This window comes from Oncorhynchus gorbuscha, linkage group LG11 (genome assembly GCF_021184085.1).
Source record: "Oncorhynchus gorbuscha isolate QuinsamMale2020 ecotype Even-year linkage group LG11, OgorEven_v1.0, whole genome shotgun sequence".
Taxonomy (NCBI): domain Eukaryota; kingdom Metazoa; phylum Chordata; class Actinopteri; order Salmoniformes; family Salmonidae; genus Oncorhynchus; species Oncorhynchus gorbuscha.
The window spans coordinates 44264819-44292677 of record NC_060183.1 but is presented as its reverse complement, the minus strand read 5'-3'; the positions used below and the strand labels follow the sequence as shown (position 1 = coordinate 44292677).

The following is a 27859-nucleotide window of genomic DNA, read 5'->3' as shown; positions in this document are numbered from 1 at the left end:
GCCTCACACGGCGCAGGTCCTAATCCAGGCACTTGTCATCTCCCGTCTGGATTACTGCAACTCGCTGTTGGCTGGGCTCCCTGCCTGTGCCATTAAACCCCTACAACTCATCCAGAACGCCGCAGCCCGTCTGGTGTTCAACCTTCCCAAGTACTCTCACGTCACCCCGCTCCTCTGCTCTCACCACTGGCTTCCAGTTGAAGCGCATCCGCTACAAGACCATGGTGCTTGCCTACGGAGCTGTGAGGGGAACGGCACCTCAGTACCTCCAGGCTCTGATCAGGCCCTACACCCAAACAAGGGCACTGCGTTCATCCACCTCTGGCCTGCTCGCCTCCCTACCACTGAGCAAGTACAGTTCCCGCTCAGCCCAGTCAAAACTGTTCGCTGCTCTGGCCCCCCAATGGTGGAACAAACTCCCTCACGACGCCAGGACAGCGGAGTCAATCACCACCTTCCGGAGACAGCTGAAACCCCACCTCTTTAAGGAATACCTAGGATAGGATAAAGTAATCCTTCTCACCCCCCCCTTAAAATATTTAGATGCACTATTGTAAAGTGGCTGTTCCACTGGATGTCATAAGGTGAATGCACCAATTTGTAAGTCGCTCTGGATAAGAGCGTCTGCTAAATGACTTAAATGTAAATGTAGAATGGTCTAAATACACCAAGACAGTCATGAAAAAGACACGACAAAGCCTATTCCCCCTCAGGAAACTAAAAAGATTTGGCATGGGTCCTGAGATCCTTAAAAGGTTCTACAGCTGCAACATCGAGAGCATCCTGACCGGTTGCATCACTGCCTGGTACGGCAATTGCTCAGCCTCTGACAGCAAGACACTTCAGAAGGTAGTGCGTACGGCCCTGTACATCACTGGGGCAAAGCTGCCTGCCATCCAGGACCTCTACACCAGGCGGTGTCAGAGGAAGGCCCTAAAAATTGTCAAAGACCCCAGCCACACCAGTCAAATACTGTTCTCTCTACTACCGCATGGCAAGCGGTACCGGAGTGCCAAGTCTAGGACAAAAAGGCTTCTCAACAGTTTTTACCCCCAAACCATAAGACTCCTGAACAGGTAACCAAATGGTTACCCGGACTATTTGCATTGTGAGCCCCCCCAAACCCCTCTTTTACACTGCTGCTACTCTCTGTTTATCTTATATGCATAGTCACTTTAACTATACATTCATGTACATACTACCTCAATTGGCCCGACCAACCAGTGCTCCCGCACATTGGCTAACCGGGCTGTCTGCATTGTGTCCCTCCACCCGCCAACCCCTCTTTTTACGCTACTGCTACTCTCTCTTCATCCTATATGCATAGTCACTTTAACCATACCTACATGTACATACTACCTCAATAAGCCTGACTAACCGATGTCTGTATATAGCCTTGCTACTCTTATTTTCAAATGTCTTTTTACTGTTGTTTAATTTCTTTACTTACCTACACACACACACACACACACACACACACACACACACACACACACACACACACACACACACACACACACACACACACACACACACACACACACACACACACACACACACACACACACACACACACACACACACACACACACACACACACACTTTTTTTTTCGCACTATAGGTTAGAGCCTGTAAGTAAGCATTTCACTGTAAGGTCTACACCTGAATTATTTGACACGTGACCAATCACATTTGATTTGACAACCACCCATGAAGGGCACTCGAGTACATCAGTGTTCAGAGATGGCATTTGATGCATCCACTCCGATACCAAGATTGCCCTTTACTTCAGCATCCTGTTTTGAGCACTCTGTGTTCCTTGTGTGTAGGCCTAGGTCTGTGTTGGTCAGTGGAAGTGGCCCCTGAGTGTCTCCTTACGGTCTGTTTAGGCTGCAGCTCATGCATGGACACACAACAGCTAGACGCCCTACTCTGGACCCAGGCCTGTCCCTGTCCCTGTTTACACTCATAAAACCCCATGCTGCCTGTGTGGGAGTCAATTTAATCCTGTTTACATCTCCTTCCTCAATTCCTTGAAAAAATACTAGATTTCCAACTAAACTGCTGTGAGCCCACTTTTATATATAGGCTAATTTGTTTTTAGACAGTCTGAGACCAAGAGGCCCTTTGACAGACAGAAACACACATATTTAAAAAAAAAAAAGTTTTATAAGGGAGGGTTTTTCCATACAGACACATACCGTGCAGCCACTGCAGCGGTGTCAAGAAGACAGTTGAATTCTGCCACAGGAGTCGAGAGTTGTCCCGCTATGACACAGTGTTGCTATTTCTAACTGTCATTAATAAAGAGATGCTCCAGTCAGTCACGACTTGTCGTAGTGTAGTGTACAGCTCTATACACAACAGCACGGAGTCTGCTGGGTCTGTTTTCCCTGTTTAAGACTGTGTTAATTAGTCACATGTAAAGAGACAGCTGACTAATGACCCTGTGAGACCGCATTGTGACATTTCAAAGTGACTAAATGAAGCAAGCGGCCCACTCAGTCAGTCAGTCAGTCAATAACTCACACTGTCAATGGCACATGTCTGAGCCTGCCGACAATGCAAACCCTTGCAGACAGATTAGACGCTGTTGATGATACATTAACGTTGCTCTGATTTAAAACATTTATGCTTAATTTTTGTATGCATGTACACCAGAACCCCTATCTACTGACATGATGTGACACACTGCTGTCAAAATAACACAACAGCTGCCAAGTTTCATTGGATATCTTCCCATTTTTACATGCACTTGTAGCTGATGTGAAATGGCTTTGCACTAGTGGCGTTCAGTCGGGTCCGTCACCTACTCTGAGACACTGAAGTAGTTGTTTCCCTTGCTTCCCAAGGGCCATGTCTTTCGTGGATTGACAGTTAACGATGCTTCATAAATGACAGGTGTCGATATTCAGAGGTTTCCTGGTTGGAGAGGGACGAAAGCGACACTGTTACACATTTACACGAAAGACCCCAAACATATTTTGAGATGCAGTTATTAATCATGCTGTGGTAGTCATCTGTAATATATATATATACATACATGCAATATTTCAAATAACAATAAAAAACATCTTAATTTTCAATCATATATTGAAGACTTCCTGCTTCGGTTCGTCAGTTGTTCCACTGGCGGAGAGTTGTATAATCCAGACCTGCTAGTAATGTCTATTACTGTCCAGTGTTTCTCAGGATGCAGGCCTATCTGGTGGTCACAGAGCTAGCCAGGATCTCCTATTCTGATCAGTTTTCCCCCTAATGAAAATCCACATTTACTGCTTAATGGAATGCTTTTTATTGCATGGTCACATAAACCGTGTTCATTAAAAACATATGAATTAGTTGGAGTTAAATAGTAGAACATGTTGTATGGATAAATGTATTAGCTACTGCTTAGAAATGTGCAACTGTTCATGTCACAGCAGTGAACGTAACTTTATTCAAATTGGATTTGTTACGTGCGCATCCAGAACGCCGCAGCCCGTCTGGTGTTCAACCTTCCCAAGTTCTCTCACGTCACCCCGCTCCTCCGCTCTCTCCACTGGCTTCCAGTTGAAGCTCGCATCCGCTACAAGACCATGGTGCTTGCCTACGGAGCTGTGAGGGGAACGGCACCTCAGTACTTCCAGGCTCTGATCAGGCCCTACACCCAAACAAGGGCACTGCGTTCATCCACCTCTGGCCTGCTCGCCTCCCTACCACTGAGGAAGTACAGTTCCCGCTCAGCCCAGTCAAAACTGTTCGCTGCTCTGGCCCGCCAATGGTGGAACAAACTCCCTCACGACGCCAGGACAGCGGAGTCAATCACCACCTTCCGGAGACACCTGAAACCCCACCTCTTTAAGGAATACCTAGGATAGGATAAGTAATCCTTCTCACCCCCCCCTTTAAGATTTAGATGCACTATTGTAAAGTGACTGTTCTACTGGATGTCATAAGGTGAATGCACCAATTTGTAAGTCGCTCTGGATAAGAGCGTCTGCTAAATGACTTAAATGTAAAATGTAAATGTAATGTGCGCCAAATACAACAGGTGTAGACTTCATTGTGAAATGCTTACTTTACGAGCCCTTTCCCAACAATGCAGAGTTAAAAACTATGAAAACATGCTAATAAAAATAGAAAATAGAAACACAATAAATAACAATAACACGGCTCTATACAAGGAGTACCAGTAACGAGTCAATGTGCAGGGGTACGAGGTAGTGGAGGTATTCAGACCACTTGACTTTTTACACATTTTGTTACGTTAGAGCCTTATTCTAAAATGGAATAAATATATATATTTTTCTCAGCAATCTAAACACAATACCCCATAATGACAAAGTAAAAACATTTTTTTTTAATGTTTGGACATTTATTAAGAATAAAAAACATAAATAGCCTATTTACATAAGTATACAGACCCTTTGCTATGAGACTCGAAATTGAACTCAGGTGCATCCTGTTTCCATTGATCATCCTTGAGATGTTTCTACAACGTGATTGGAGATTTGGAAAGGCACACACCTGTCTATATAAGGTCCCACAGTTGACAGTGCATGTCAGAGCAAAAACCAGGCCATGAGGTTGAAGGAATTGTCCGTAGAGCTCTGAGACAGGATTGTGTCGAGGCATAGATCTGGGGAAGGGTACCAAAACAGCACAGTAGGTCTCCAAGGACACAGTGGCCTCTATTGTTGTTAAATAGATTAAGTTTGGGACTACCAAGACTCCTGTAACTGGCCACCTGACCAAACTGAGCAATCGGGGGAGAAGGGCCTTGGTCAGGGAGCTGACCAAGAACCCAATGTTCACTCTGACAGAGCTCCAGAGTTCCTCTGTGCAGATGGGAGAACCTTCCAGAAGGACAACCAGGCCAGAAGGAAGCCACTCCTCAGTAAAAGGCACATGACAGCCCACTTGGAGTTTGCCAAAAGGCACCTAAAGCCTCTCTGACCATGAGAAACAAGATTCTCTGGTCTGATGAAACCAAGATTCAACTCTCTGGCCTGAATGCCAAGCGTCACGTCTGGTGGAAACCTGACACCATCCCTACAGTGAAGCATGGTGGTGGCAGCATTATGCTGTGGGGATGTATTTCAGCGGCAAGGACTGGGAGACTGGTCAAGATCGAGGCAAAGATGAACAGAGCAAAGTACAGAGAGAGCCTTGATGAAAACCTGCTCCAGAGCATTCAGGGCCTCATACTGGGGCAAAGAAGGTTCACCTTCCAACAGGACAAGGACCCTAAGCACACAGCCAAGACAACGCAGGAGTGGCTTCGGGACAAGTCTTTGAATGTCCTTGAGTGGCCCAGCCAGGGCCCTGACTTGAACCAGATCAAACACCTCTGGAGAGACCTGAAAATAGCTGTGCAGTGACACTTTTCCAGGCATTCCTCTTGCACCGCCTGTAGCGCCTTGCGAACAAGGGCGGTGCAGTTGCCATACCAAGCGGTGATGCAAATAGCTCTCAATGGTGCAGCTGTATAACTGTTCGAAGATCTGATGGGCAGTACCAAATCTTTTCAACCTCCTAAGGGGGAAGAGGTGCTGTCATTCCTTCTTTACAACTCTGCTGCTGTGAGAGGGCCATGTTAAGTCCTTAGTGTTATGGACACCGAGGAACTTGAAGTTCTCTTCCCACTTCACTACAGCCTGTCTATGGATGGGGGCGTGCTAGCCCCTCCTTTTCCTGTAGACCATGATCAGCTGACGTTGAGGTAGAGATTGTTGTTCTGTCACCATACTGTGAGGTCTCTGACCGCCTCCCTGTAGGCTCCAGTTGGAGGGGGAGGTGTTCAGTCCCAGGGCAGTTCCAGGGTCCCGAGCTTGGTGATGAGCTTTGAGGGGACAGTGGTGTTGAATGCTGAGCTATAGTCAATGAACAGCATTCTCACATACAGTAGGTATGGAGTGGGTACATGGTGTCTGTGATGATGGTGTTTGATGTGTGCCATGGCCAGCCTTTCAAAACATTTCATTGTTACAGATGTGAATGCTATGGGATTATAGTAATGTAAGCAGGTTACCTTGGAGTTCTTAGGAACAGGGACAATGGTGGTCTACTTGAAGCATGTTGGGATTACAGACTGGGACAAGGAGATGCTGAAAATGTCTGTGAAGACGCATGCCAGCTGGTCTGTGCATGCTCTGAGAATGCACCCTGGTATAGCTCTGACTGTGCTGATACATACTTTGTTGAGGAAAAATGTACTTGATATGATTGTGATGTGTTGTTGTCTCACCTAGATATCTTAAGAAGAAAGCACTAATTGCAAGTCTGGATAAGGGTGTCTGCTAAAAGACTGAAATTTAAACATTTTAAAATGTATTCTGTCTGGCCCAGCGGCCATGCCAATGTTAGCCTGTTTTAAAGTCTTACTCATATCTGTCACGAAGTGCGAGATCATACTTTCATCTAGGACAGCAGGGGCTCTCATGCCTGGCTCACTGTTGTTTGCCTCATGCCATGGTCTGATTCGCCGAAGCGTGAGGGAGGGCCTTGTATGAATTTCTGTGGGCGGAGTGCAAGTGGTCCAGAGTGTTAACACCGCTTGTGGCGCAGGAGAAGTGTTGGTAAAAAGCATTTCAGTCTCCCTGTGTTAAATTCTCAGGCAACTGGAAAAGCTTCCTCTGGGGGAGCGTTTTCTTGTTTGTTTATGGCTCTGTATACCTTGTTGAGTGCATGCTTAGTGCCATTCTCATTTTGTGGTGGAACGTAGACAGCATTGATGATTACAGATGAAAACGCTCTTAGTAAATAAAAAGGTCTGCAATTTATCATGAGGTGTTCTGGTTGAGGTGAGCAAAAGCTTGAGACTTCCTTCACAATTGAAACAGCTCACCAATTGTTGTTTACAAAGAGGCACACCCCTCCTTTGGTTTTACCTGTCTGGTTGCAACAAAGCATGACGAAAATCTTGAGTATTATGTCCATATCGCCCGTCAGCCAAGTTTCTGAAAAGCGTAGAATATTAAAGTTTTTCACGTTTCGTCGGTAGAAAATTTTCAAACAGAGTTCATCCATCTTGTTCTCAAGTGACTGGACATTTTCCAATTGAACGGAGGGGAGTGCCGAATGATTTTCCCTGACAACGAGTCCAGCCCTCCTCCTGCGTCTTTGCTTGCGGAGCTTGGGTAGCCCGAACAATGGATTAGGGTCACGTGTTTAACAAGGGAACAGCTGAGTCGCAGATGAAGTAGGAGCAGAAATCAAGGTTCAAGTCGAGGTTAGTAGCTGTCGATTCATAAGGGCTTGGCGGGTCATAGGTGACAACGGTGGGAGCTTTCTGTACAAAAATAAGTAACGACAAACACAAAAAAAAGTCACAAAATAGCAAAGTCGGGTTTGAGCACGTAAGATGTCGACCATCTCTGCCGGCGCCATCTTATTCTGAGAACCAAACATTTATTGGAAGCGTATGAGGACAACATCTAAAAAGCTATCCGGACAACAAGTTGTCAAAATAATTGTATTGTTGTTCTAAAAGTAATGATCAATAATTAAAGTGCATGACAGTAAAGACTTTGAATGACCTTTTTCCTGGTAAGGTTTCCTCCCAGCAGCCCCAGTCCCTTACAGTAAGCCAAAATAATATAACCCCACAGAGGTGGAATTCCCCAGTAGCAGTGGTGACCAACATCTTGTCTGTCTGTCTGTCTGTCTGTCTGCAGACAGTCTTGTGGCTGAGAGTCTGACTATGTGTCTCAGTCATAATGGTACATGTGAGGGATGTGTTGGTCATGAGGGATTTGGTGTACAGAACTAGGCAACATTTCCCCAAACAAACAAACCGACCTTACTGTTGCAGAATCACTGTGATGCTGCTTAGACAAACATCGGTCTCTTTACAGTTGGAATCTTGCTGAAGCAAAAAACTCTCTGGAAATTGGCAAAGACAAGTGAGGTAACGGAATGATGATATTCACATGATGGCGCTTTCTCTCCTCTCCACAGCACGGGTCCACTAAGGCCACAAAGCATCTTACCACTAGTGTCTGCCTGGCACCTGGCCCTCGTGGGAGGCAGAAATACCCGATGGATGTCTTCTACAATTACGCCTTACTTGAATGTGGAGACATGACAGTAGTGTCTTCCCGAATGTTTTTTCATCACAAAAATATGATTGTTTTTATTGCGTGATCAAATACGTTTGATAGAGTACACAGAACCTCCACAAACAATGTGTAAAAACAAGATTACATAACAGGCACATTTTACTACAATTTTACCACTCTTTCCCTCAACATTGTTTTTTTTTTTGTCCAAGTGAACAATGTCGGAGCAAACTTTACAACTTGTTTTACCAGGGAGCTTGTTAAATATTATTGGAATACCCCAACATAGTATCACACCCATTAACCCAATACCCAACCACTGTATTCTCTCTACAAGAAAACACTGAGTACATAGTAGAGTGGTTCCTAAAACCCATAATGACATACCGTATGCCATACATGCATTTGTATAGCATTAACATGTTTGGGTAACAAGTCAGTCTCTAACCTGAAACCAGGTGACATTGAGATCATGAAGGCAGCAGGTATAGGGCCTGTGTTGTCGACACTTACAGCTGACTCATCACAATCTCTCCCAGTGTTATAAGTGAGGCATGACCTTAGATAATTGCGCTTGTTTTTCCTGCACCCACACATTTCTTATTATGTTAGTGGCGAAATAAATGACTTTGTTTTAATGACAGTGTTGACTTAAAATGGGAGTGCTTTCAGCTCCACATGAGCTGGATTATCAGTTGGACTTCAGCCTGGTTTGATCTAATCCTTCACCCGTCAGTCTTAACAAACCATACTGCACTCAAACTGTCATCGTCGTGTACTGTAAGACCATGAAACGTGTCTCTAAACCGCCCGAGAAGTGAAAAAATACACGGTAGCAGCGTGTAGGTGTTATTACTAGTATACATGTTTTATCTTGTCAAATATATATAATATATGCCATTGAGCAGACGCTTTTATCTAAAGTGACTTACAGTCATGTGTGCACGCATTTTACGTACAGTGGCCCCAGGAATCAAACTCACAATCCTGTTGTTGCAAGCACCATGCTCTACCAACTGAGCCATACAGGACTAATAACTGCTGTGCTTAGCAAGATGTCACAATTCTGATTTAGTCATGTTCCTTTCACCCGTCAACTTCTTTTGAATGAGTTGTGACAACGTTTCTTTCTCGTAGCACCTTATACACCATGCTATATAGCAACGAATCTTAGCATGTAACGCTATGTTCCCATTTCCACATGTTTCGTGGCCATATGAATGTAATCTCACAGTGCCCATGTGGTTTGAGGAAAGTGTAGAGTTGCCGTGCTAGTGCATAGCCAACTGTAGTAGAACTGTGTCCAAATGAATAGCTATACAACTGGGCCTCACCCTGAATGAGCTAGAATAATATGAATTATATACCCAGACTAAAGTAAACAATAGACCTAATCCATAGCCTGAGAAACGGCCCAAACTAAACATGTTACAAGTGTTTTTCTCACTTGAGTATAACCATTGTGGACATGAGAACAAACTTATTCATCACCCAAATCAAATTTTACAAACGTATTCATCAACTTCAATTAGAACAAGAATGTCTCAACAAGATTTTTCGGGATCCACCCTGAGCTCCGTCCCAGACAGGAAATGTAAGGTCCTATTGCAGTCTATTTTCATACTGCATGGTGGTTAGTACTGTAAAAGAGTGGGCGAGATTTATTTCTCTCTGCTGGTAAGGTGGCAACAATATTCTTAAGAGTTGTTGCACTCTTAAATTCTGGTTAAAAGTGGTGTTCTGCTGAATCTACTGAACACGATGCATACTGTTTAGGACATAAAGAAGAGGATTGGGTGTACGGTAAAACATCAACACTCTACAAAGGAGACAATACAACTACTGTAACCATAACACGGACAGTTGAAGGTCAAATAAGTGTCTTTCTAATTGAAATATAAAGTCCGCAAATAGATCCAAGCAATCGGCTGGTGAGGTGGGCTGTTGGTGGCGTGTCTGTCTGCAGATCAGTGGACCCATGGAATTACATCCTGGGTTCCAGGAAGTGAAGCATGCAGTAGAGGTAAAATAAGAGACAGGAAGAATGGCAGTCCAGTCACTGTGGAAACTGGGGGTGGAAACCATGAATATTGCATACACCTCAACCAGCACCTATGTGGATGAGAGAAAACAATGACCTAAGATCGACTACTTTAGACGAGTACAGTACTTTGGTGACCTTCACAGTAACAGACCTCGCACTGGGAGGAGATTTCAGTTCAACATCTATTTTTGATTTTCATTTGGTTGGATTTGTCAACTAACGTGAATTCAACATGAAATCAACTAAATAATTCACCTTGTCATTGGATTAAGGTTAAAAGTTGGGTGAAAAAAAGACTAAATTCCCTTAGGTTGATGACTTTTTAAAAACAAATCGGTATTCCACGTGGAATTTTTTGTTGTGGGAATGACCTGGAAACAACATTGATTCAGCCAGTTTTTGCTGTTGTTTTTTCATGAAAATATTGTTATTTTTCTGTGAAGATTTACAGATTTCCTTGCAGAGGCCGAAGAACAACAAGATTCAACATTCTAGACACTTTCAGGTTCTAGGGTGTCTAGGCTAGTAACACAATTTCTATTGTTTTTCTCCAATACAAAATTATTCATTTTATTGTTTTTCAAAGTACTTTTCAGTAGCTGTATGTCCTGTTCCGAGTATAAAAATACCATTTATATAGACAAATGTCTGAATGTATTTGTTTTATGGTGTCGGTTCAGTCCCATACAAAGTCAAATTGGCCCACATAGTTTCCTCAAGGCAAGAAGCACGGCTCCTCTGTTTTACAGGGTTTCCACATGATTAATTGTATTATTCTTATTGTGCTTTCGGGTTATATTTCAACAGTAAAACCATTGGGTGTTTTACATTGTGACAACATCTGAGAGGGACACCAAACATATAAAGCTGGATTCCCATATACCGCACAATATATTTCTCTGGTTATTTACTTAAATAACTGTACACTGACTTTGTAGAATAATCCGAGCAATCCATATGCTATACAACAGTTATGTGCCAATGTATGTGACAGGGCTTGTCCTCCAATCAGTACAGAGCGGGTATGCTGCTCGTACTTGTTTCATTCAACTTCTTTATCCCAGACATACTTTGACATGAAATGGTTTGGGATACACATTATATATGCAGAAGTATGTGGACGCCCCTTCAAATGAGTGGATTTGGCACAGAGCCCTGACCTCAACCCCATCGAACACCTTTGGGATGAATTGGAACGCTGACTACGAGCCAGGCCTAATCCCACAACATCAGTGCCCGACCTCAATAACGCTCTTGTTTGTGGCTGAATGGAAGCAAGTCCCTGCATCAATGTTCCTGCATCCATGTTCCAACGTCTTGGGGAAAGCCTTCCCAGAAGAGTGGAGGCTGTTATAGCAGCAAAGAGGTGACCAACTCCATATTAATGCCCGTGTTTTTAGAATGGGATATTGGTCGAGCAGGTGTCCACATATTTTAGTCTAGGTTATGGCAAATTGCTCAATCTCAGACAAATTGCCTTTGACTTCATTCATACCATCCCACTTGCAAAAATGAACTGAGGACCGACTTAGTGTATAAATCTAAAGAGATGGTCCACATCTGTTTATTTCTCCATGTCCTGTTCATTTTGAGTAGGGCTCTTGATTTTGTCATATAAAGAAACGTCCCTTTTTCAGGACCCTGTCTTTCAAAGATAATTTGTAAAAATCCAAATAACTTCACAGATTTTCATTGTAAAGGGTTTAACACTTTTTCCCATGCTTCAATGATCCATAAGCAATTAATGAACATGCACCTGTGGAACAGTCGTTAAGACATTAACTACTTACAGACGGTAGGCAATTAAGGTCACAGTTATGAAAACTTAGGACACTAAAGAGGCCTTTCTACTGACTGAAAAACACCAAAAGAAAGATGCCCAGGGTCCCTGCTCATCTGCGTGAACGTGCCTTAGGCATGCTGCAAGGAGGCATGAGGACTGCAGATGTGGCCAATAAATTGCGATGTCCGTAATGTGAGACGCCTAAGACAGCGCTAAAGGGAGACAGGACGGACAGCTGATCGTCCTCGCAGTGGCAGACCATGTGTAACAATACCTGCACAGGATCGGTACATCCTGCCCAAGCTACACCAGGAAAGCACCATCCCTCCATCAGTGCTCACACTGTCTGCAATATGCTGAGAGAGACTGGACTGGAGGCTTGTAGGCCTGTTGTAAGGCAGGTCCTCACCAGACCTGACCGGCAACAATCTCGCCTATACGCAGAAACCCACCGTCGTTGATCCAGACATGACTGGCAAAAAGTGTTCTTCTCTGACGAGTCGCGGTTTTGTCTCACCAGGGGTGATGGTCGGATTCGCGTTTATCGTCAAAGGAATGATCGTTACACCGAGGCCTGTACTCTGGAGCGGGATCGATTTGGAGGTGGAGGGTCAGTCATGGTCTGGGGCGGTGTGTCACAGCATCATCGGACTGAGCTTGTCGTCATTGCAGGAAATCTCGACGCTGTGCGTTACAGGGAAGGCATCCTCCTCCCGCATGTGGTACCCTTCTTGTAGGCTCATCCTAACATGACCCTCCATCATGACATTGCCACCAGCCATACTGCTCATTCTGTGTGTGATTTCCTGCAAGACAGGAATGTCAGTATTCTGCCATGGCCAGCGAAGAGCCCGGATCTCAATCCCATTGAACCTGAAAATTAACGCAGTTGACAGTGAGAGGATGTTTCTTTTTTTGCTGAGTCTAGCTTGCAGTATGTTACATTTTTACCATTTATAAAATAGATGATTTATTGACTTTCTCTTGGTGCAGTCCCACAGACTAGTTCGTCACAACTACAGTAACATGTCAAGTAACGTCACAACTTCCGCCAAAATCAGCCCCTCTCCTTGTTCGAGCGGTGTTCGGCGATCGACGTCACCGATCTTCTAGCCATCACTGATCCATTTTTCATTTTCCATTGGTTTTGTCTTGTCTTCCATCACACCTGGTTCCAATCCCATCAATTACATGTTGTGTATTTAACCCTCTGTTTCCCCTCATGTCCTTGTCAGTGATTGTTTGATTGTAATGTTTATGCAAGTTATGTGTTGGTGTGCGACGGGTTTTATACCCACTTTGATTATTTGATGTATTTTGGTTTTTGGAGTTTCATTAACTTTTATTAAACGACTTCGTTTATACCAAGTTCGTTCTCCTGCGCCTGACTTCCCTGCCACCAACACGCACCCATTACAAGTAATATGATCTCCTGTCTTTCAGTATGTCACACTGACTGTGCATGTATGAATTTGTGAAAACTCCACCACCCAAACACTTATGTAAACCTATGGGGGTTTATGGAGACATTATGAAGACATTATGCGGTTAACACAGGCTGACTGTCACGCCTTGGTCATTGTATCTTGTGTTTTTGTTATATGTTTGGGTAGGCCAGGGTGTGACATGGGTTTATATGTTGTATTTCGTATTGGGGTTTGTATTAATTGGGAGTGTGTATTATTAGGGGTGTGTCTAGTTAGGCTTGGCTGCCTGAGGCGATTCCTAATTGGAGTCAGCTGATTCTAGTTGTCTCGGATTGGGAACCGTATTTAGGTAGCCTGAGTGCGCGTTGTATTTCGTGGGTGATTGTACCTGTCTCTGTGTTAGTCACCAGATAGGCTGTAATTAGTTTCACTCGTTTGTTGTTTTCATATGTTCAGTTATTTCATGTACCGCATTATCTTCATTAAAAGTCATGAGTAACCTACACGCTGCATTTCGGTCTGACTCTCTTCAAACAACAGACGAAGTTCGTTACAGAATCACCCACCACCATTCACAGACCGAGCAGCGTGTGAACTGGCAGGATCTAAAGGAGGACGTTATGGACGGCAGAAGCAGGGATTATACGACGTGGGAAGAAATCGACAGGTGGGCGGCCGACCCAGAGCGAGTGCAGGAGCCCGCCTGGGATTCCCTACAGCAATGCGAAGAGGGCTATACACGTATGGAATCGAGAAGGAAAGCATTGCTATACAGAGCGAAAACCGAAGGTAACAGGGGAAAGCGCAGAGAGAGAGTGGCTGAGTCAGGAAACAGACCTGAGCCCTGTTAATCGTGAAGAGCAGTTGCAATGGGAGAGACTGCATCATTTGGAGATTTGGACATGGGAGGAGGAATTAGACGGTAAAGGACCCTGGGCGCAGCCAGGAGAATATCGCCGTCCCAAGGAGGGAATAGAAGCAGCTAAAGCGGAGAGGCGCATGTATGAGGAGGCAGCACGGCGACAAAGGAATAAATGGGGACTCTAATCAGGGAAAAGACAGGTGTGGGATAAATAAATGGAACAAACATAGACTCCAAATAAGACCAGCAGAGGAAACACTAAAAAAAATGGTTGGACACCGGAAAGTCACGCCAAAAAATTTATTGGGGGGGGGGGGCTTATGGAGAGTATGGCTGAGTCAGGAGATAAACCTGAGCCAACTCTCCTTGTTCATCGTGAGGAGCCAAGGAGGAGACCTGAACCAGAGCCAGTGTTAGAGGTGAGCGAAGCAGAGACTGTGAAGGAGTTAATGGGGAAAGTGGAGTGGAGAGTAATGAGGGAGTTGCTAGCTTGGTGCTATAGATATAATATTCGTCCGACGGATCGTGTCGGGGATTTAATAGCACCTGAGTTAGCGCTCTATACTCAACCTGAGGTGCGTGTTAGTCAGCCGGTGAAGTTGGTGCCAGCCTCACGCACCAGGCCTCCTGTGCACATCCCTAGCCTTGCACGTCCTGTGCCTACACTGCTCTCAAGATCTCCAGTACGTCTTCACAGTCTAGCCCATCCTGTGCTACCTCCACACACCAGTCCTCCGGTAGCAGCACCCCGCACCAGGCTTCCTGTGCGTGTCCTCGCGCCAGTACCACCAGTTCCAGCACCACGCACCAGGCCTCCAGTGCACCTCGCCTGTTCAGCGCAGCCAGTGCTTTTCTCCCCTCCTGCGCTGCCGGAGTCTCCCGCTTGTTTAGCGCAACCAGAGCTGTTCTCCTCTCCTGCGCTATCGGAGTCTCCCGCCTGTTTAGCGCAGCCAGAGCCTTTCTCCTCTCTTGCGCTGCCGGAGTCTCCTGTCTGTCCAGCGCCACCAGTGCTACCAGTCGGCCCAGCACGTCCAGTGCGCCTCGCCTGTTCAGCGCAGCCAGAGCCTTTCTCCTCTCCTGCGCTGCCGGAGTCTCCTGTCTGTCCAGCGCCACCAGTGCTACCAGTCGGCCCAGCGCGTCCAGTGCGCCTCGCCTGTTCAGCGCAGCCAGAGCTTTTCTCCTCTCCTGCACTGTTGGAGTCTCCCGCCTGTTCAGCGCAGCCAGAGCCTTTCTCCTCTCCTGCGCTGCCGGAGTCTCCTCTTTAAAGTTCTCCAAGGTGGGTTATTAACCCTAGGTTCTGGAGGCTCGGCAGGCCAGGAAGTAACAGGTGGCACGAGACGTAGACTCTGGAACTGTGTCTGCCCAGCTGGGAGCAGGAACTCGATAGAGAGAAGAGAGAGCGAGACCAGCAGAGGAAACGAATAGCATGGGGAGCACAGGGACAAGACATGATAATAAATGACAAACATGACAGCGTCTGGAGTCCTGTCTGCCCAGCCGTCCTTCTTCTGTCGCCAGTCGGCCCAGCGTCACCAGTCTGCCAGGATCCGCCAGAAGTGCCAGTCTGCCAGGATCCGCCAGAAGTGCCAGTCTGCCAAGATCTTCTAGATCGGCCAGACAACCGGAATCATCCAGTTCTACCAGCCAGCCAGGATTTACCGGAGCCTACTACCTGCCTGAGCTTCCTCTCAGTACTGAGCTTCCTCTCAGTACTAGGCTTCCTCTCTGTACTGGGCTCCCTCTCAGTACCGGGCTTCCCCTCAGTACCGGGCTGCTTCAGTCCCGGGCTGCCCCTTTGTCCCGGGCTGCCCCTCTGTCCTGAGTTGCCCCTCTGTCCCGAGCTGCCCCTCTGTCCCGAGCTGCCCCTCTGTCCTGAGCTGCCCTGCTGTCCTGAGATGCCCCTCTATCCTGAGATGCCCCTCTGTCCTGAGTTGCCCCTCTGTCCTGAGTTGCCCCTCTGTCCCGAGCTGCCCCTCTGTCCCGAGCTGCCCCTCTGTCCCGAGCTGCCCCTCGGTCCCGAGCTGCCCCCAGTTATGTGGGCATCAGGGTGAGGACTATTAGGCCATGGTCGGCGGAGAAGGTGGATTATCCTAGGACGCGAAGGGGAAGAACTAGGACATTTATGGTGTGGGGTCCACGTCCCGAGCCAGAACCGCCACCATGGACAGATGCCCACCCGGACCCTCCCTATGCTCTTGAGGTGCGTCCCGGAGTCCGCACCTTAGGGGGGGGTTCTGTCACGCCTTGGTCATTGTATCTTGTGTTTTTGTTATATGTTTGGGTAGGCCAGGGTGTGACATGGGTTTATATGTTGTATTTCGTATTGGGGTTTGTATTAATTGGGAGTGTGTATTATTAGGGGTGTGTCTAGTTAGGCTTGGCTGCCTGAGGCGATTCCTAATTGGAGTCAGCTGATTCTAGTTGTCTCGGATTGGGAACCGTATTTAGGTAGCCTGAGTGCGCGTTGTATTTCGTGGGTGATTGTACCTGTCTCTGTGTTAGTCACCAGATAGGCTGTAATTAGTTTCACTCGTTTGTTGTTTTCATATGTTCAGTTATTTCATGTACCGCATTATCTTCATTAAAAGTCATGAGTAACCTACACGCTGCATTTCGGTCTGACTCTCTTCAAACAACAGACGAAGTTCAGTTCGTTACACTGACCTATAGTAACACACTGTTAATGACTGCATTGAAAATGGGGTTGTCTGGGAGAGTTCTTGTCGTAGTGGATATTCAACTCCCTTCCACCACTTGGCCGCCTGTACCGGGTTCAGTAGCATTCTATTTGGATAGTCCATCTGTAGATGCTCTACAGACTATCATTTTCAATTTACTTACCCTAACCTTAATCGTTATCCTAACCCAAACCTTAACCCTTATCCTAACCCTAAACGTAATCTTTACTCTAACCCTAACACTAACCTTAACCCTTATTCTAAAACTTATCCCCAACCTTAGCAAGCAGTTGCTTATCAACAGATTCTCGATAGTCCATCTGTAGATGCTCTACATACTATCTGGACTATACAGATCTAGTCGGACCCTTGGTTCTTTCACTGTATGATAGTTAAGATAATACCACATTTACAGGCTTTGGGTCAACAGCAGGAAATTCCTCACTGTGAAACAGCCTGATAGAGACCACATCTGATCTCAGCTTACTATTAACACTCTTGTATATTTTTTTATGATAACAAAAGTTGATGGCTTAATTAAATATTCCAGTTAAACACTACACAATCTGCAATGACTTTAAAGAATATTTCCAAACTAAATGACCACAGAGCGGGATTGCCCGGGCCTAAGATGCATTTAACGACATAGCTGCATGTCATTGAACACGGGTTCCACTTTAACGAATGACATCAGCTTCATAAACTAATCCTGTGCATTATGGCTCACTTTCCCTGATTTCAGCTTTGCTTTAAGGCAGCCAAACCTGCCAGCTCTGCATTGACCAGACTAGGATTACAGTAAGGTCCTCAACATGCTCTATGGAGATCGTAAAAGTGGTTCTCCTAATTCTATCAAGAATACGGGCCCTGTGATCCAGTGATGTGATATCCACATTGATAATGGTCCAAACACTCTTTCTTTCTCTCTCTCTCTCTCTCTCTCTCTCTCTCTCTCTCTCTCTCTCTCTCTCTCTCTCTCTCTCTCTCTCTCTCTCTCTCTCTCTCTCACTCACTCTCTCTCTCACTCACTCACTCACTCTCACTCACTCTCTCTCTCACTCACTCACTCACTCACTCACTCACTCACTCACTCACTCACTCACTCACTCACTCACTCACTCACTCACTCACTCACTCACACACAGCTTTTTCTATACTGTGTAGTAAATCAAATAATGATTGGCCTCGGGTGTCACGTAATGGGACGTTCTAAAATGTTCATGTCATTATTTGTAGTGTTGGTTGGGATCACTTCATTTGAATGGCATTGTTTGTTGATACGACCGTTGAAGTACACGCTCCAGGGACTGTAGGTGTTGGGGTAATGATCGACTGGGAGAAAGTGTCTCATCTTGGGGTGGTGTCAGAGGTGTCTTGGTGTTCAGCTCCTGGTGAACCACTGGTTGATTTGACAGCCCCGGGAATATCAGACATCTCAGTGAGAATTCCAGACACAACCTGAAGAAGATGGAACTGTTGTGACTTGACATCAAACCAGATGAAAACGTAGCAAATGCAACATGTTTCAACTTGACGCGTCCACTCTCAAGCTTTCCAGACATCTGTCTGGGAGTTTCACTGTACATGTCTGATGTTGTGTCTTGTCTTCCTTTTTACAACATTTAGTTATACACGAATACACCCTAAATCATTCCACTGAACACCAAAGCCACTGGAGGCTATTTTATTATGATCATACCGTAGGAAATCAAGCTATAATGGATTACATTCAAAGTACTAAAGCAAACTCAACATGTAGCAATGCATACTCCAGTGAGTACATCAGACACATGTCAAACACGAACACAGGAATCCTGACAAGTTAATTGCAGGGTTAGGAGAGATAGTTTGACAAAGAAACCAGTCAGGGGTGCTACCTTAGTCTCATACCTACTACTTTAGTGGGTCATGTTTCAATGCTCTCTAACTTTTATGAGAAGTAATCATATTCTAGAATTCAGAGAATGCATACTGTGGGTGTCTGGAAGTTCTCTTCCTCAATGTGCACACAGATTATTCCATATCCTTGCACTCTCCATACAATGTATATTTTCTATAAAATATAAAGCAACATGTAAAGTGTTGGTGCCATGCTGGGCCTGGCTCCCCAATCATGTGAAATCTATAGATTAGGGCCTCGTGAATTTATTTCAGTTGACTGATTTCCTTCTATGATCTGTAACTCAGTAAAATCTTTGAAATTGTTGCATGTTGTGTTTATATTTTTGTTCAGTATATATTATTTTCTTTACAACCTTTCATTTATCAGATTAAAATGGGCATACCAGTAGTTATAGTCTAGCTTCACAGATAATGGCACTGAGTCGCAGAGTCACCCAGTAAAAAGAAGACGATTGGTCAAAATGAGTCCAAACTTATCTTCCCAAGAAACATGCTGAGTGGGGTGTAGAATCGTGATGTTAACGCTGGCTAATGATGTCTTGCATTGAGGCCAATGGAGATGGGAGAATATGTCCTCTCTCTACACTGTTAACTGTACATGAATGTATTGATTCACTTAACACTTCCACCTCCACTTTGACTTTGGCTCTCCTTTGACCGTGGCTTAAGGACGAAGTGATGTTAGTGTGTATTACCTTACAGACCCACGTGAATGTTTTTGTACTTCAACCCTGGTTCAGATGCTGAAACATCCTTAACTAGTAATAAAGCCCGTATCTCCACATTTAGTGTTTTCTAACGTCATGTGACTGTAAGCACTGTCATGTAATTTGATCTCAATTTCACAGGGCTTGTGTCCTCAGTTTATTTCTGTAACAATGCAGGATATGTGTTTTTTTTTCTTCCTCTGCCTTGTCGATTGGTGAATGTTTGCATTGAGTGGCCACACTAACCACAGGAAGAGTGGGAGAGGATAGGTGGGACAGAAGTGGTAAACCTCATGACATCACAAGGCACAAGCCCTGCTTCCATTGGCTGGAGCTGGAGGCAGCTGGGTTTATAAGCCAACCAGCAGCCTCCGTTCAGCAGCATCCATCCACATCCAAACTGAACTGTGCTGTTCCTCCTCTGGCATCCAAGAGAATACTGAGCAGCTCTCCACTCATCCTGACTGACTAGTGTAGTGCTATCCTGTGGATTCTCTGACGAACACATCCAGGTAAAAACAACATGGCTTATCACTGATATTGGTGCTCAGGTGCATAGATGTTATTGATTCTTTTTGGGAAACTGAAGGAGGTATCACATAGACAATGTAACTATAGCGGAGTAAATTCTGACATTGACATGTTATGCATGTGCTTTGTGCGCATTAAGAAATTAAAGTTTAGCCCTTCTACATGCATAATCCTCTCCCGTAAAAAGCTCAAAGAAAATCGTGGGGAATGTTATTACATTTTGTGCAAAGATTGAAAAAGCTTGTTAATTTCAGCACTTAGATAGTAAAATAATACCCTTTCAATGCCTAAATGCTTCGTACATTTGGGTCTTTTTATGTAAATGAGAATAAATGCATTATGTTTAGTGGCAAATTCTTAATTTACCAGGAAAGAGAGCTTGGTGATCTGTTGTAATAATAAATATTTCTGGTAACCTGATAGAGTCAGCTCAATCATAAACTAGGTTTTATAGTGTTGGAATGATGAACGTGACAGCAGGAAGAGGAAGCTCTGGGATCAGCTCACAAACCCACAGCTAATTTATTGTCAACTAGTTGACTCCTATGTTCCAAGACTCAACCACAGCATTTAAGTGCTGCTGTGAGAACAAATAATAATAGCAGCAAAACTGAAAATCTGGATTAGTTACTTCTGAAGTCAGATCTCATCTACACACAACATCCTCTGGGCATCCCTAGTAGTATCTCTCGCCTCCGTCACACTTCCATCTGTCGACACCACAAATTTAAGGGCTCTTCATTCTGGAACCCAAAGATCAAATGACAAAGTAGAGTTGGCTTCCAAAATAAAGCTGAGGGGCGTTCATCATGTTCCCCGCCTCCCTGGACCGACTGTGGTCTTCCAGACTTCCACTTTTAACTTAGGGAATTATACACTATGCAGAGATCATTATAGGTATAGCTAAAACACTGCCTACTTGATGTAATGTTGTTCTAGCTGAGAGTAGCTCAGCTGGAAAACAAGGGAGACGTTCATGCATGGGGGTAGGATAGCTAGGCTAGGCTGGATGTCATTAGCTGGGAGCGAAGCCCACGTTGTCTGCCAACGGTTAGGGACTGACTTTAAAATGAGTGCGCTTCCGCCAGAGTTCTTCCACTTAGCCATGGTGGAGACTCATCATGGCCCATGGTTAATTCTCCCTGTATACTAATCAAGTCTTTAATGGTGTAACCATTACAAAGCAGGACTTCACAGGCAATTTGCAGTCTAACTGCCTCCCATCTAGGCATTTCTGCTGTAATTGAAAAGAATGGATCACATTTTCAGTTTAAAAGGGAGATAAATGTTGCTAACATACTGTACAGCTTTCAACACAGTTTGTAATCTTCAGTTTACATCATTTTGCTGGATTCTCTCTCGTTTCAGATACACATTGTGACAATGAAGGCTGCAATTGTTTTCGCCCTGCTTTTTGCAACGGTCCTCTGTCGCCCGGTGAAACGCTCATCCAGCAGCAGTTCAGAGAGCTCAGAGGAAGTGGTGAGTGTTCCTCTCATATGAGAACAATATACATTGACTGACATGTGAACGGACAGACAGACTTGTGCTTGGTATCAACTTAAACGTATGTTCATGGGCCTCCCGAGTGGTGCAGCGGTCTAAGGTGCGTTGCGGTGCTTGCGGTGTCTCTACAGACCCGGGTTCAATCCCAGGCTGGCACAACTGGCCATAACTGGGAGTCCCATAGGGACCGTGCACAATTGGCCCAGCTTCGTCCAGATTAGGGGAGGGTTTGGCAGAGGGGGGTGCTTAACTTGGCTCATCAGACTCTAGCGTTGTGGCAGGCCGGACACCTGCAGGCTGACTTCGGTGGTCAGTTGGTGTAGCTGGCTTCTGGGTTAAGCGGACGGCTGTTAAGAAGCGCGGTTTGGCGGGTTATGTTTCGGAGGACGCATGGCTCGACCTTCGCCTCTCCCAAGCCCGTTGGAGAGTTGCAGCGATGAGACGGGAGAAATTGGGGAGAAAAAGGGGTTAAAAATTGTGAATAAATAAATGAATATTCATGTTGGCAGGTTAAACCAGCTCCGGTGCTTCGGAAAGCCCTAGTAGATCTCACCCAGGTTGCATCTGTACAGGTAAGAGCATGTTCACCTTCTTTCAGGGTACATTACTTTATAATATGTATGTGGATTGAAATGTATACATTTGTCCTATAGGGAAAACTGCAATAAATATGACAGTTGTTATTGAACTCTTTTTAATGCTGCTGTTTTCTTGTAGAATGTGGGTGCTGGTACAGCATCAGACGAGAGCTCCGACGAAGATGAAACAGAAGTAAAACATCATTCTGTTGTACCATAATTAAGCAATAAGACCCAAGGAGGTGTTGTATATGGCCAATATACCATGGACACAACCCTTAGCCGTGGTATATTGGCCGTATTACCACAAACCCGAGGTGCCTTATTGCTATTATAAACTGGTTACCAACGTAATTAGAGCAGTAAAAAGAAATGTTTTGTCATACCCATGGTATACGGTCTGATATACCACAGCTGTCAGCCAATCAGCATTCAGGGTTCGAACCAACCAGTTTATAATGTAGCATAAGACGCTAAATCCCTCTTACACCTGATATAGTTGTATCTATCTGTACTTTTGATGGATGTTGTTGATGACATGCTGATGGGTCCTGTTTTTCTATTTTCCAGGGAGCTGATCCTACATCAGACCCAACAGTGGACAGCACATCATCGACAGACAGTGCAGACAGTGACGAAAGCAAGGACAGCACAGGCAGCACAGACAGTGATGTAATACACCAAGTATAAAACTATTCATATGTAGGATATATTGAGTCACATTGTCACGTGTAGTTACGGCTCCAGTAAGTCTAAAGGACAACACAGACTGTAGTTTATAGTTCAATGAAGACGTCTAGTTAACCTTGACAGACAGGAGGGTTCACGAAGCTCTTATTTTAACTTCAAATCTTATAAAGGTGTTGTTGTGATGTGTTTTCAGGACACAGAGGAGTCAGAGTCCGGGGAGGCAGACACCACCGCTGCCCCACCCACCGCGGAGCCCACTGTTGAGCCCACCCTGGCTCCCACAGAGGCCCCCATCTACGACGACGGACGCGGGGACAGCATGGGCTACCCCGGTGACTACAAGAAGTCCATCTATGTAGATACCAACAACATCGAGAAGGGACCCTCCCCATACAAATATTATGGAAAGATGGACGAGGGCATGTATGCTGGCAAGAAGGTGTCCGTCTATGACACCGGGCTCGGAAACGAGATTGAGAAGACGCTGACCGTGTTCAAGGTACATTTGTCTCTCCTCTGTTAGAATTCTCCTTCTAAAACTCACAGGCGTTATTTCCTTCCTTTAATTGTAAGAATTGTCTCTAAACATCCTTCCATCACCTCTCTCTAGGCCCTGCAGGTGCATGATTTGATGGAAGAGGACACCAGCACCCCCGAGGTGGAGAGCCAGGGTTTGGATGTCTCCAGCGGCACAGCCGAGGAGCCCAGCCTGCGCCAAGTGCATGTCGATGAAGCCAGCCAGGACACTGGTCCCTCTGAGAGCCCCGAGAGCCGAGGAGCTGAGAGCCTGGAGGAGGAAGAGGCAGAGAGTGCCAGCGCTAGCGCCAGTGATGTGACTAGTGAGAGCACCAGTAGCGCTAGCAGCGACGGCACCAGCGAGAGCACGAGCGCCAGTGATGAGACTGACAGCAGCAACAGCAGTGAGGAGGCTACAGCCACGCCCGGGGCGGCAGACAGCGACGAGAGCCAGGAGAGTGACAGCAACTCGGCTGAGGAGGCGGCCACAGAGGCTACCATAGAGACCGACGCTCCCGTTGTCATAGTTGCCTAGTAAAGGCCTGTCTCTCTCATCCTGCTGCTGTCGACAGTGAAGAATGCTACCAGGACCAGGACGGTGCTCTATGACCTTACATTAGGAGGTCAGAACAGAGAGAAAAACAAACAGATGGCCCTTAAGGTCTAATACAGTACGTCAATTATACCTGATAAGAGCAATACTAGCCAACACATCAGGACATACAGAACAGTCCATTTTATCAATTGCACAATTATTTACACTACATGTTGTTTGTCCCATTTGTACTGTATGTATAATGTATCGTTTCTAAATCATTTCCTTTTTTTCATAAAACACATGGTGGGTCTGTTATTTCACATTTGTATACTTTGTTGTATCTACTGAGCCGTTGATCTCTGTGTATAGTACTATGCAGAGACTCATACATTACGAGCTACATTACAGACTCTGCATTCACAGTTGTGTTCACCAGAGAAAGAGACTAGACACACAGGATTCTTTCTGATACGAGGGCCCTCCTAAACCACACTCCATCACACACCATCATTCAGTTCACTCTGAGCTGAAATATGAACAAAAGGCCCTCTCACGGTCAACGTCTCATTCCTTACCCGAATGTCTCATCTGATGAGCTGTTGCCTCAGTCAGGAGGAAGACAGGGTTCATAAGAAGCTATGAACTCTTAGCAGTGTAGCACAGCAGATAACCACACGAGAGTGGAATGGATAACACCACCGTCAAATCAAATCACATCAAATTTGATTTGTCACATACACATAGCTAGCAGATGTTAATGCGAGTGTAGCGAAATGCTTGTGCTTCTAGTTCCGACCATGCAGTAATATCTAACAAGTAATGTAACCTAACAATTTCACAACAACTACCTTATACACACACAAGTGTAAAGGAATTAATAAGAATATGTACATAAAAATATATGAATGAGCGATGGCCGAACGGCATAGGCAAGATGCAGTAGATGGTATAGAGTACAGTATATACATATGAGATGAGTAATGTAGGGTATGTAAACATTATATAAAGTGGCACTGTTTAAAGTGGCTAGTGATACATTTATTACATCAATGTTTTATTATTAAAGTGACTAGAGATGAGTCAGTATGTTGGCAGCAGCCACTCAATGTTAGTGGTGGCTGTTTAACAGTCTGATGGCCTTGAGATAGAAGTTGTTTTTCAGTCTCTCAGTCCCAGCTTTGATGCACCTGTACTGACCTCGCCTTCTGGATGATAGCGGGGTGAACAGGCAGTGATTTGGGTGGTTGTTGTCCTTGATGATCTTTTTGGCCTTCCTGTGACATCAGGTGGTGTAGGTGTCCTGGAGGGCAGGTAGTTTGTCCCCGGTGATGAATGGTTCAGACCTCACTACCCTCTGGAGAGCCTTACGTTTGTGGGTGGAGCAGTTGCCGTACCAGGCGGTGATACTCAGATTGTTCATCTGTGAAAGTTTGTGAGTGTTTTTGATGACAAGCCAAATTTCTTCAGCCTCCTGAGGTTGAAGAGGCGCTGCTGATGTTGTAGAGGTGTTTTGTTGACATTGAGTGTGAGGTTATTTTCCTGACACCACACTCCGAGGGCCCTCACCTCCTCCCTGTAGACCGTCTCGTCGTTGTTGGTAATCAAGCCTACCACTGTAGTGTCGTCTGCAAACTTAATGATTGAGTTGGAGGCGTGCATGGCCACGCAGTCATGGGTGAACAGAGAGTACAGGAGAGGGCTGAGAATGCACCCTTGTGGGGACCCAGTGTTGAGAATCAGCGGGTGGAGATGTTGTTACCTACCCACACCACCTGGGGGTGGCCCGTCAGGAAGTCCAGGACCCAGTTGCACAAGGCGGGGTTGAGACCCAAGGTCTCGAGCTTAATGACGAGTTTGACTGGGATAAGGATTGTTTGAATATGTCCGTAAACACACTAGCCAGCTGGTCTGCGCATTATCTGAGGACGCGGCTGGGCGATGCCGTTTGGGCCGGCAGCCTTGCGAGGGTTAACACGTTTAAATATTTTACTCAGGTTGGCTGCAGTGTAGGAGAGCCCACAGGTTTTGGTAGTGGGCCATGTCAGTGGCACTGTGTTGTCCTCAAAGTGAGCAAAGAAGATGTTTAGTATGTTGACTAATAAAAACACTGTGAAACCAAAAAGTAAAACATTTATTTAGTAGAAATTACATTGTCCGAACATAACACTTTTACTCATAATTCATATACAGTGGGGAGAACAAGTCTTTGATACACTGTTGATTTTGCAGGTTTTCCTACTTACAAAGCATGTAGAGGTCTGGCATTTTTATCATAGGTACATTTCAACTGTGAGAGACGGAATGTAAAACAAAAATCCATACAGGTAACGGGTTCAAACAGGTGCAGTTAATACAGGTAATGAGTGGAGAACATGAGGGCTTCTTAAAGAAAAACGAACAGGTCTGTGAGAGCCGGAATTCTTACTGGTTGGTAGGTGATCAAATACTTATGTCATGCAATAAAATGCAAATTAATTACTTAAAAATCATACAATGTGATTTTCTGGATTTTTGTTTTACATTCCGTCTCTCACAGTTGAAGTGTACCACTGTATTTGCCTCAAATATGTTATACCATATCTATGTAGGACAGCTGGTCTCCAACAAGTGGATTGTGAGCTAGCAATAGCTTACAGCCCACCTATGAGTATTCCACCGATCAATTCTGAAAGTACATGCATTTTTTTATGTGTTCCATCACAAACTGTCATAAACATAAAGCTCCCTGCTACTAAACAATCAAAGCCACTTTGACATTATCCCATTGCTGGTTTGCCACTATTGCCTTCAAAAGCCAAATGTAAAACAATACACATTGCCTTGTCTCGTGCCCTTCGGCACACTTCTCACATCTAGGAACCTCCCTCCAACACACTGCTGCCACGTGCCATTATGCCTGACACCTGTAACAACGTAATATATTCGGCACAAAAGCTTGTATGGGATAACTTATACAGTATATCCTAACATCACATTGTAGGGCAAACACTCAACAACAAAACTCAAGAGAACAGACATCGACTCTTCTGTTCCACCACTCACGCCACCCTGTCTCCGACGAGCATCACAAACACTGTAAATCTTCCCCTTCAGTTGGTCAACTTTCACATGTTCTGCTAGACCAGCAATCACTCAAATCAAATGTATTTATAAAGCCCTTCTTACATCAGCTGATATCTCAAAGTCTGTACAGAAACCAAGCCTATAACCCCAGACAGCAAGCAATGCAAGTGTAAAAGCACGATGGCGAGGAAAAACTCCCTAGAAATGCCAAAACTTAGGAATTAACCTAGAGAGGAACCAGGCTGTGAGGGGTGGCCAGTCCTCTTCTGGCTGTGCCGGGTGGAGAATATAACAGAACAGGGACAAGATGGTCCTGTGTAGCTCAGTTGGTAGAGCATGGCGCTTGTAACGCCAGGGTAGTGGGTTCGATCCCCGGGACCACCCATACGTAGAATGTATGCACGCATGACTGTAAGTCGCTTTGGATAAAAGCGTCTGCTAAATGGCATATATTATTATTATTATTATTATTATTATTATAAATGTTCATAGATGACCAGCAGGGTCAAATAATAATAATAGTGGTGTGGGGGCTGTGCTTTGGCAAAGTGGGTGGGGTTATATCCTTCCTGTTTGGCCCTGTCCGGGGGTGTCCTCGGATGGGGCCACAGTGTCTCCTGACCCCTCCTGTCTCAGCCTCCAGTATTTATGCTGCAGTAGTTTATGTGTCGGGGGGCTAGGGTCAGTTTGTTTATCTGGAGTACTTCTCCTGTCCTATTCGGTGTCCTGTGTAAATCTAAGTGTGCGTTCTCTAATTCTCTCCTTCTCTCTTTCTTTCTCTCTCTCGGAGGACCTGAGCCCTAGAACCATGCCCCAGGACTACCTGACATGATGACTCCTTGCTGTCCCCAGTCCACCTGGCCATGCTGCTGCTCCAGTTTCAACTGGCCTGGGCCCTAGGACCATGTCCCAGGACTACCTGACATGAGGACTCCTTGCTGTCCCCAGTCCACCTGGCCATGCTCCTGCTCCAGTTTCAACTGTTCTGCCTT

At 45.3% G+C, this 27859-nt stretch overlaps 1 protein-coding gene across 1 annotated transcript; it reads left to right on the top strand.

Moving 5' to 3' along the window:
• Positions 1-19821: 19821 nt before the first annotated feature.
• Positions 19822-24124, top strand: spp1 (secreted phosphoprotein 1). The gene is made up of 7 exons (XM_046368112.1): positions 19822-19957; positions 21345-21458; positions 21992-22054; positions 22200-22253; positions 22631-22732; positions 22944-23249; positions 23361-24124. Exons 2-7 carry the CDS (start codon positions 21360-21362, stop codon positions 23799-23801), a joined length of 1065 nt encoding a protein of 354 aa, XP_046224068.1. The 5' UTR covers positions 19822-19957; positions 21345-21359; the 3' UTR covers positions 23802-24124.
• Positions 24125-27859: the final 3735 nt, after the last annotated feature.

Bases quoted from the DNA above. Each gene is read 5' to 3' on its own strand.
- spp1 (XM_046368112.1), top strand. From the start codon at position 21,360: ATGAAGGCTGCAATTGTTTTCGCCCTGCTTTTTGCAACGGTCCTCTGT. The intron at 22,733-22,943 runs GTAATACACCAA...ATGTGTTTTCAG, and splicing joins CAGGCAGCACAGACAGTGAT to GACACAGAGGAGTCAGAGTC. The intron at 23,250-23,360 runs GTACATTTGTCT...ACCTCTCTCTAG, and splicing joins AGACGCTGACCGTGTTCAAG to GCCCTGCAGGTGCATGATTT.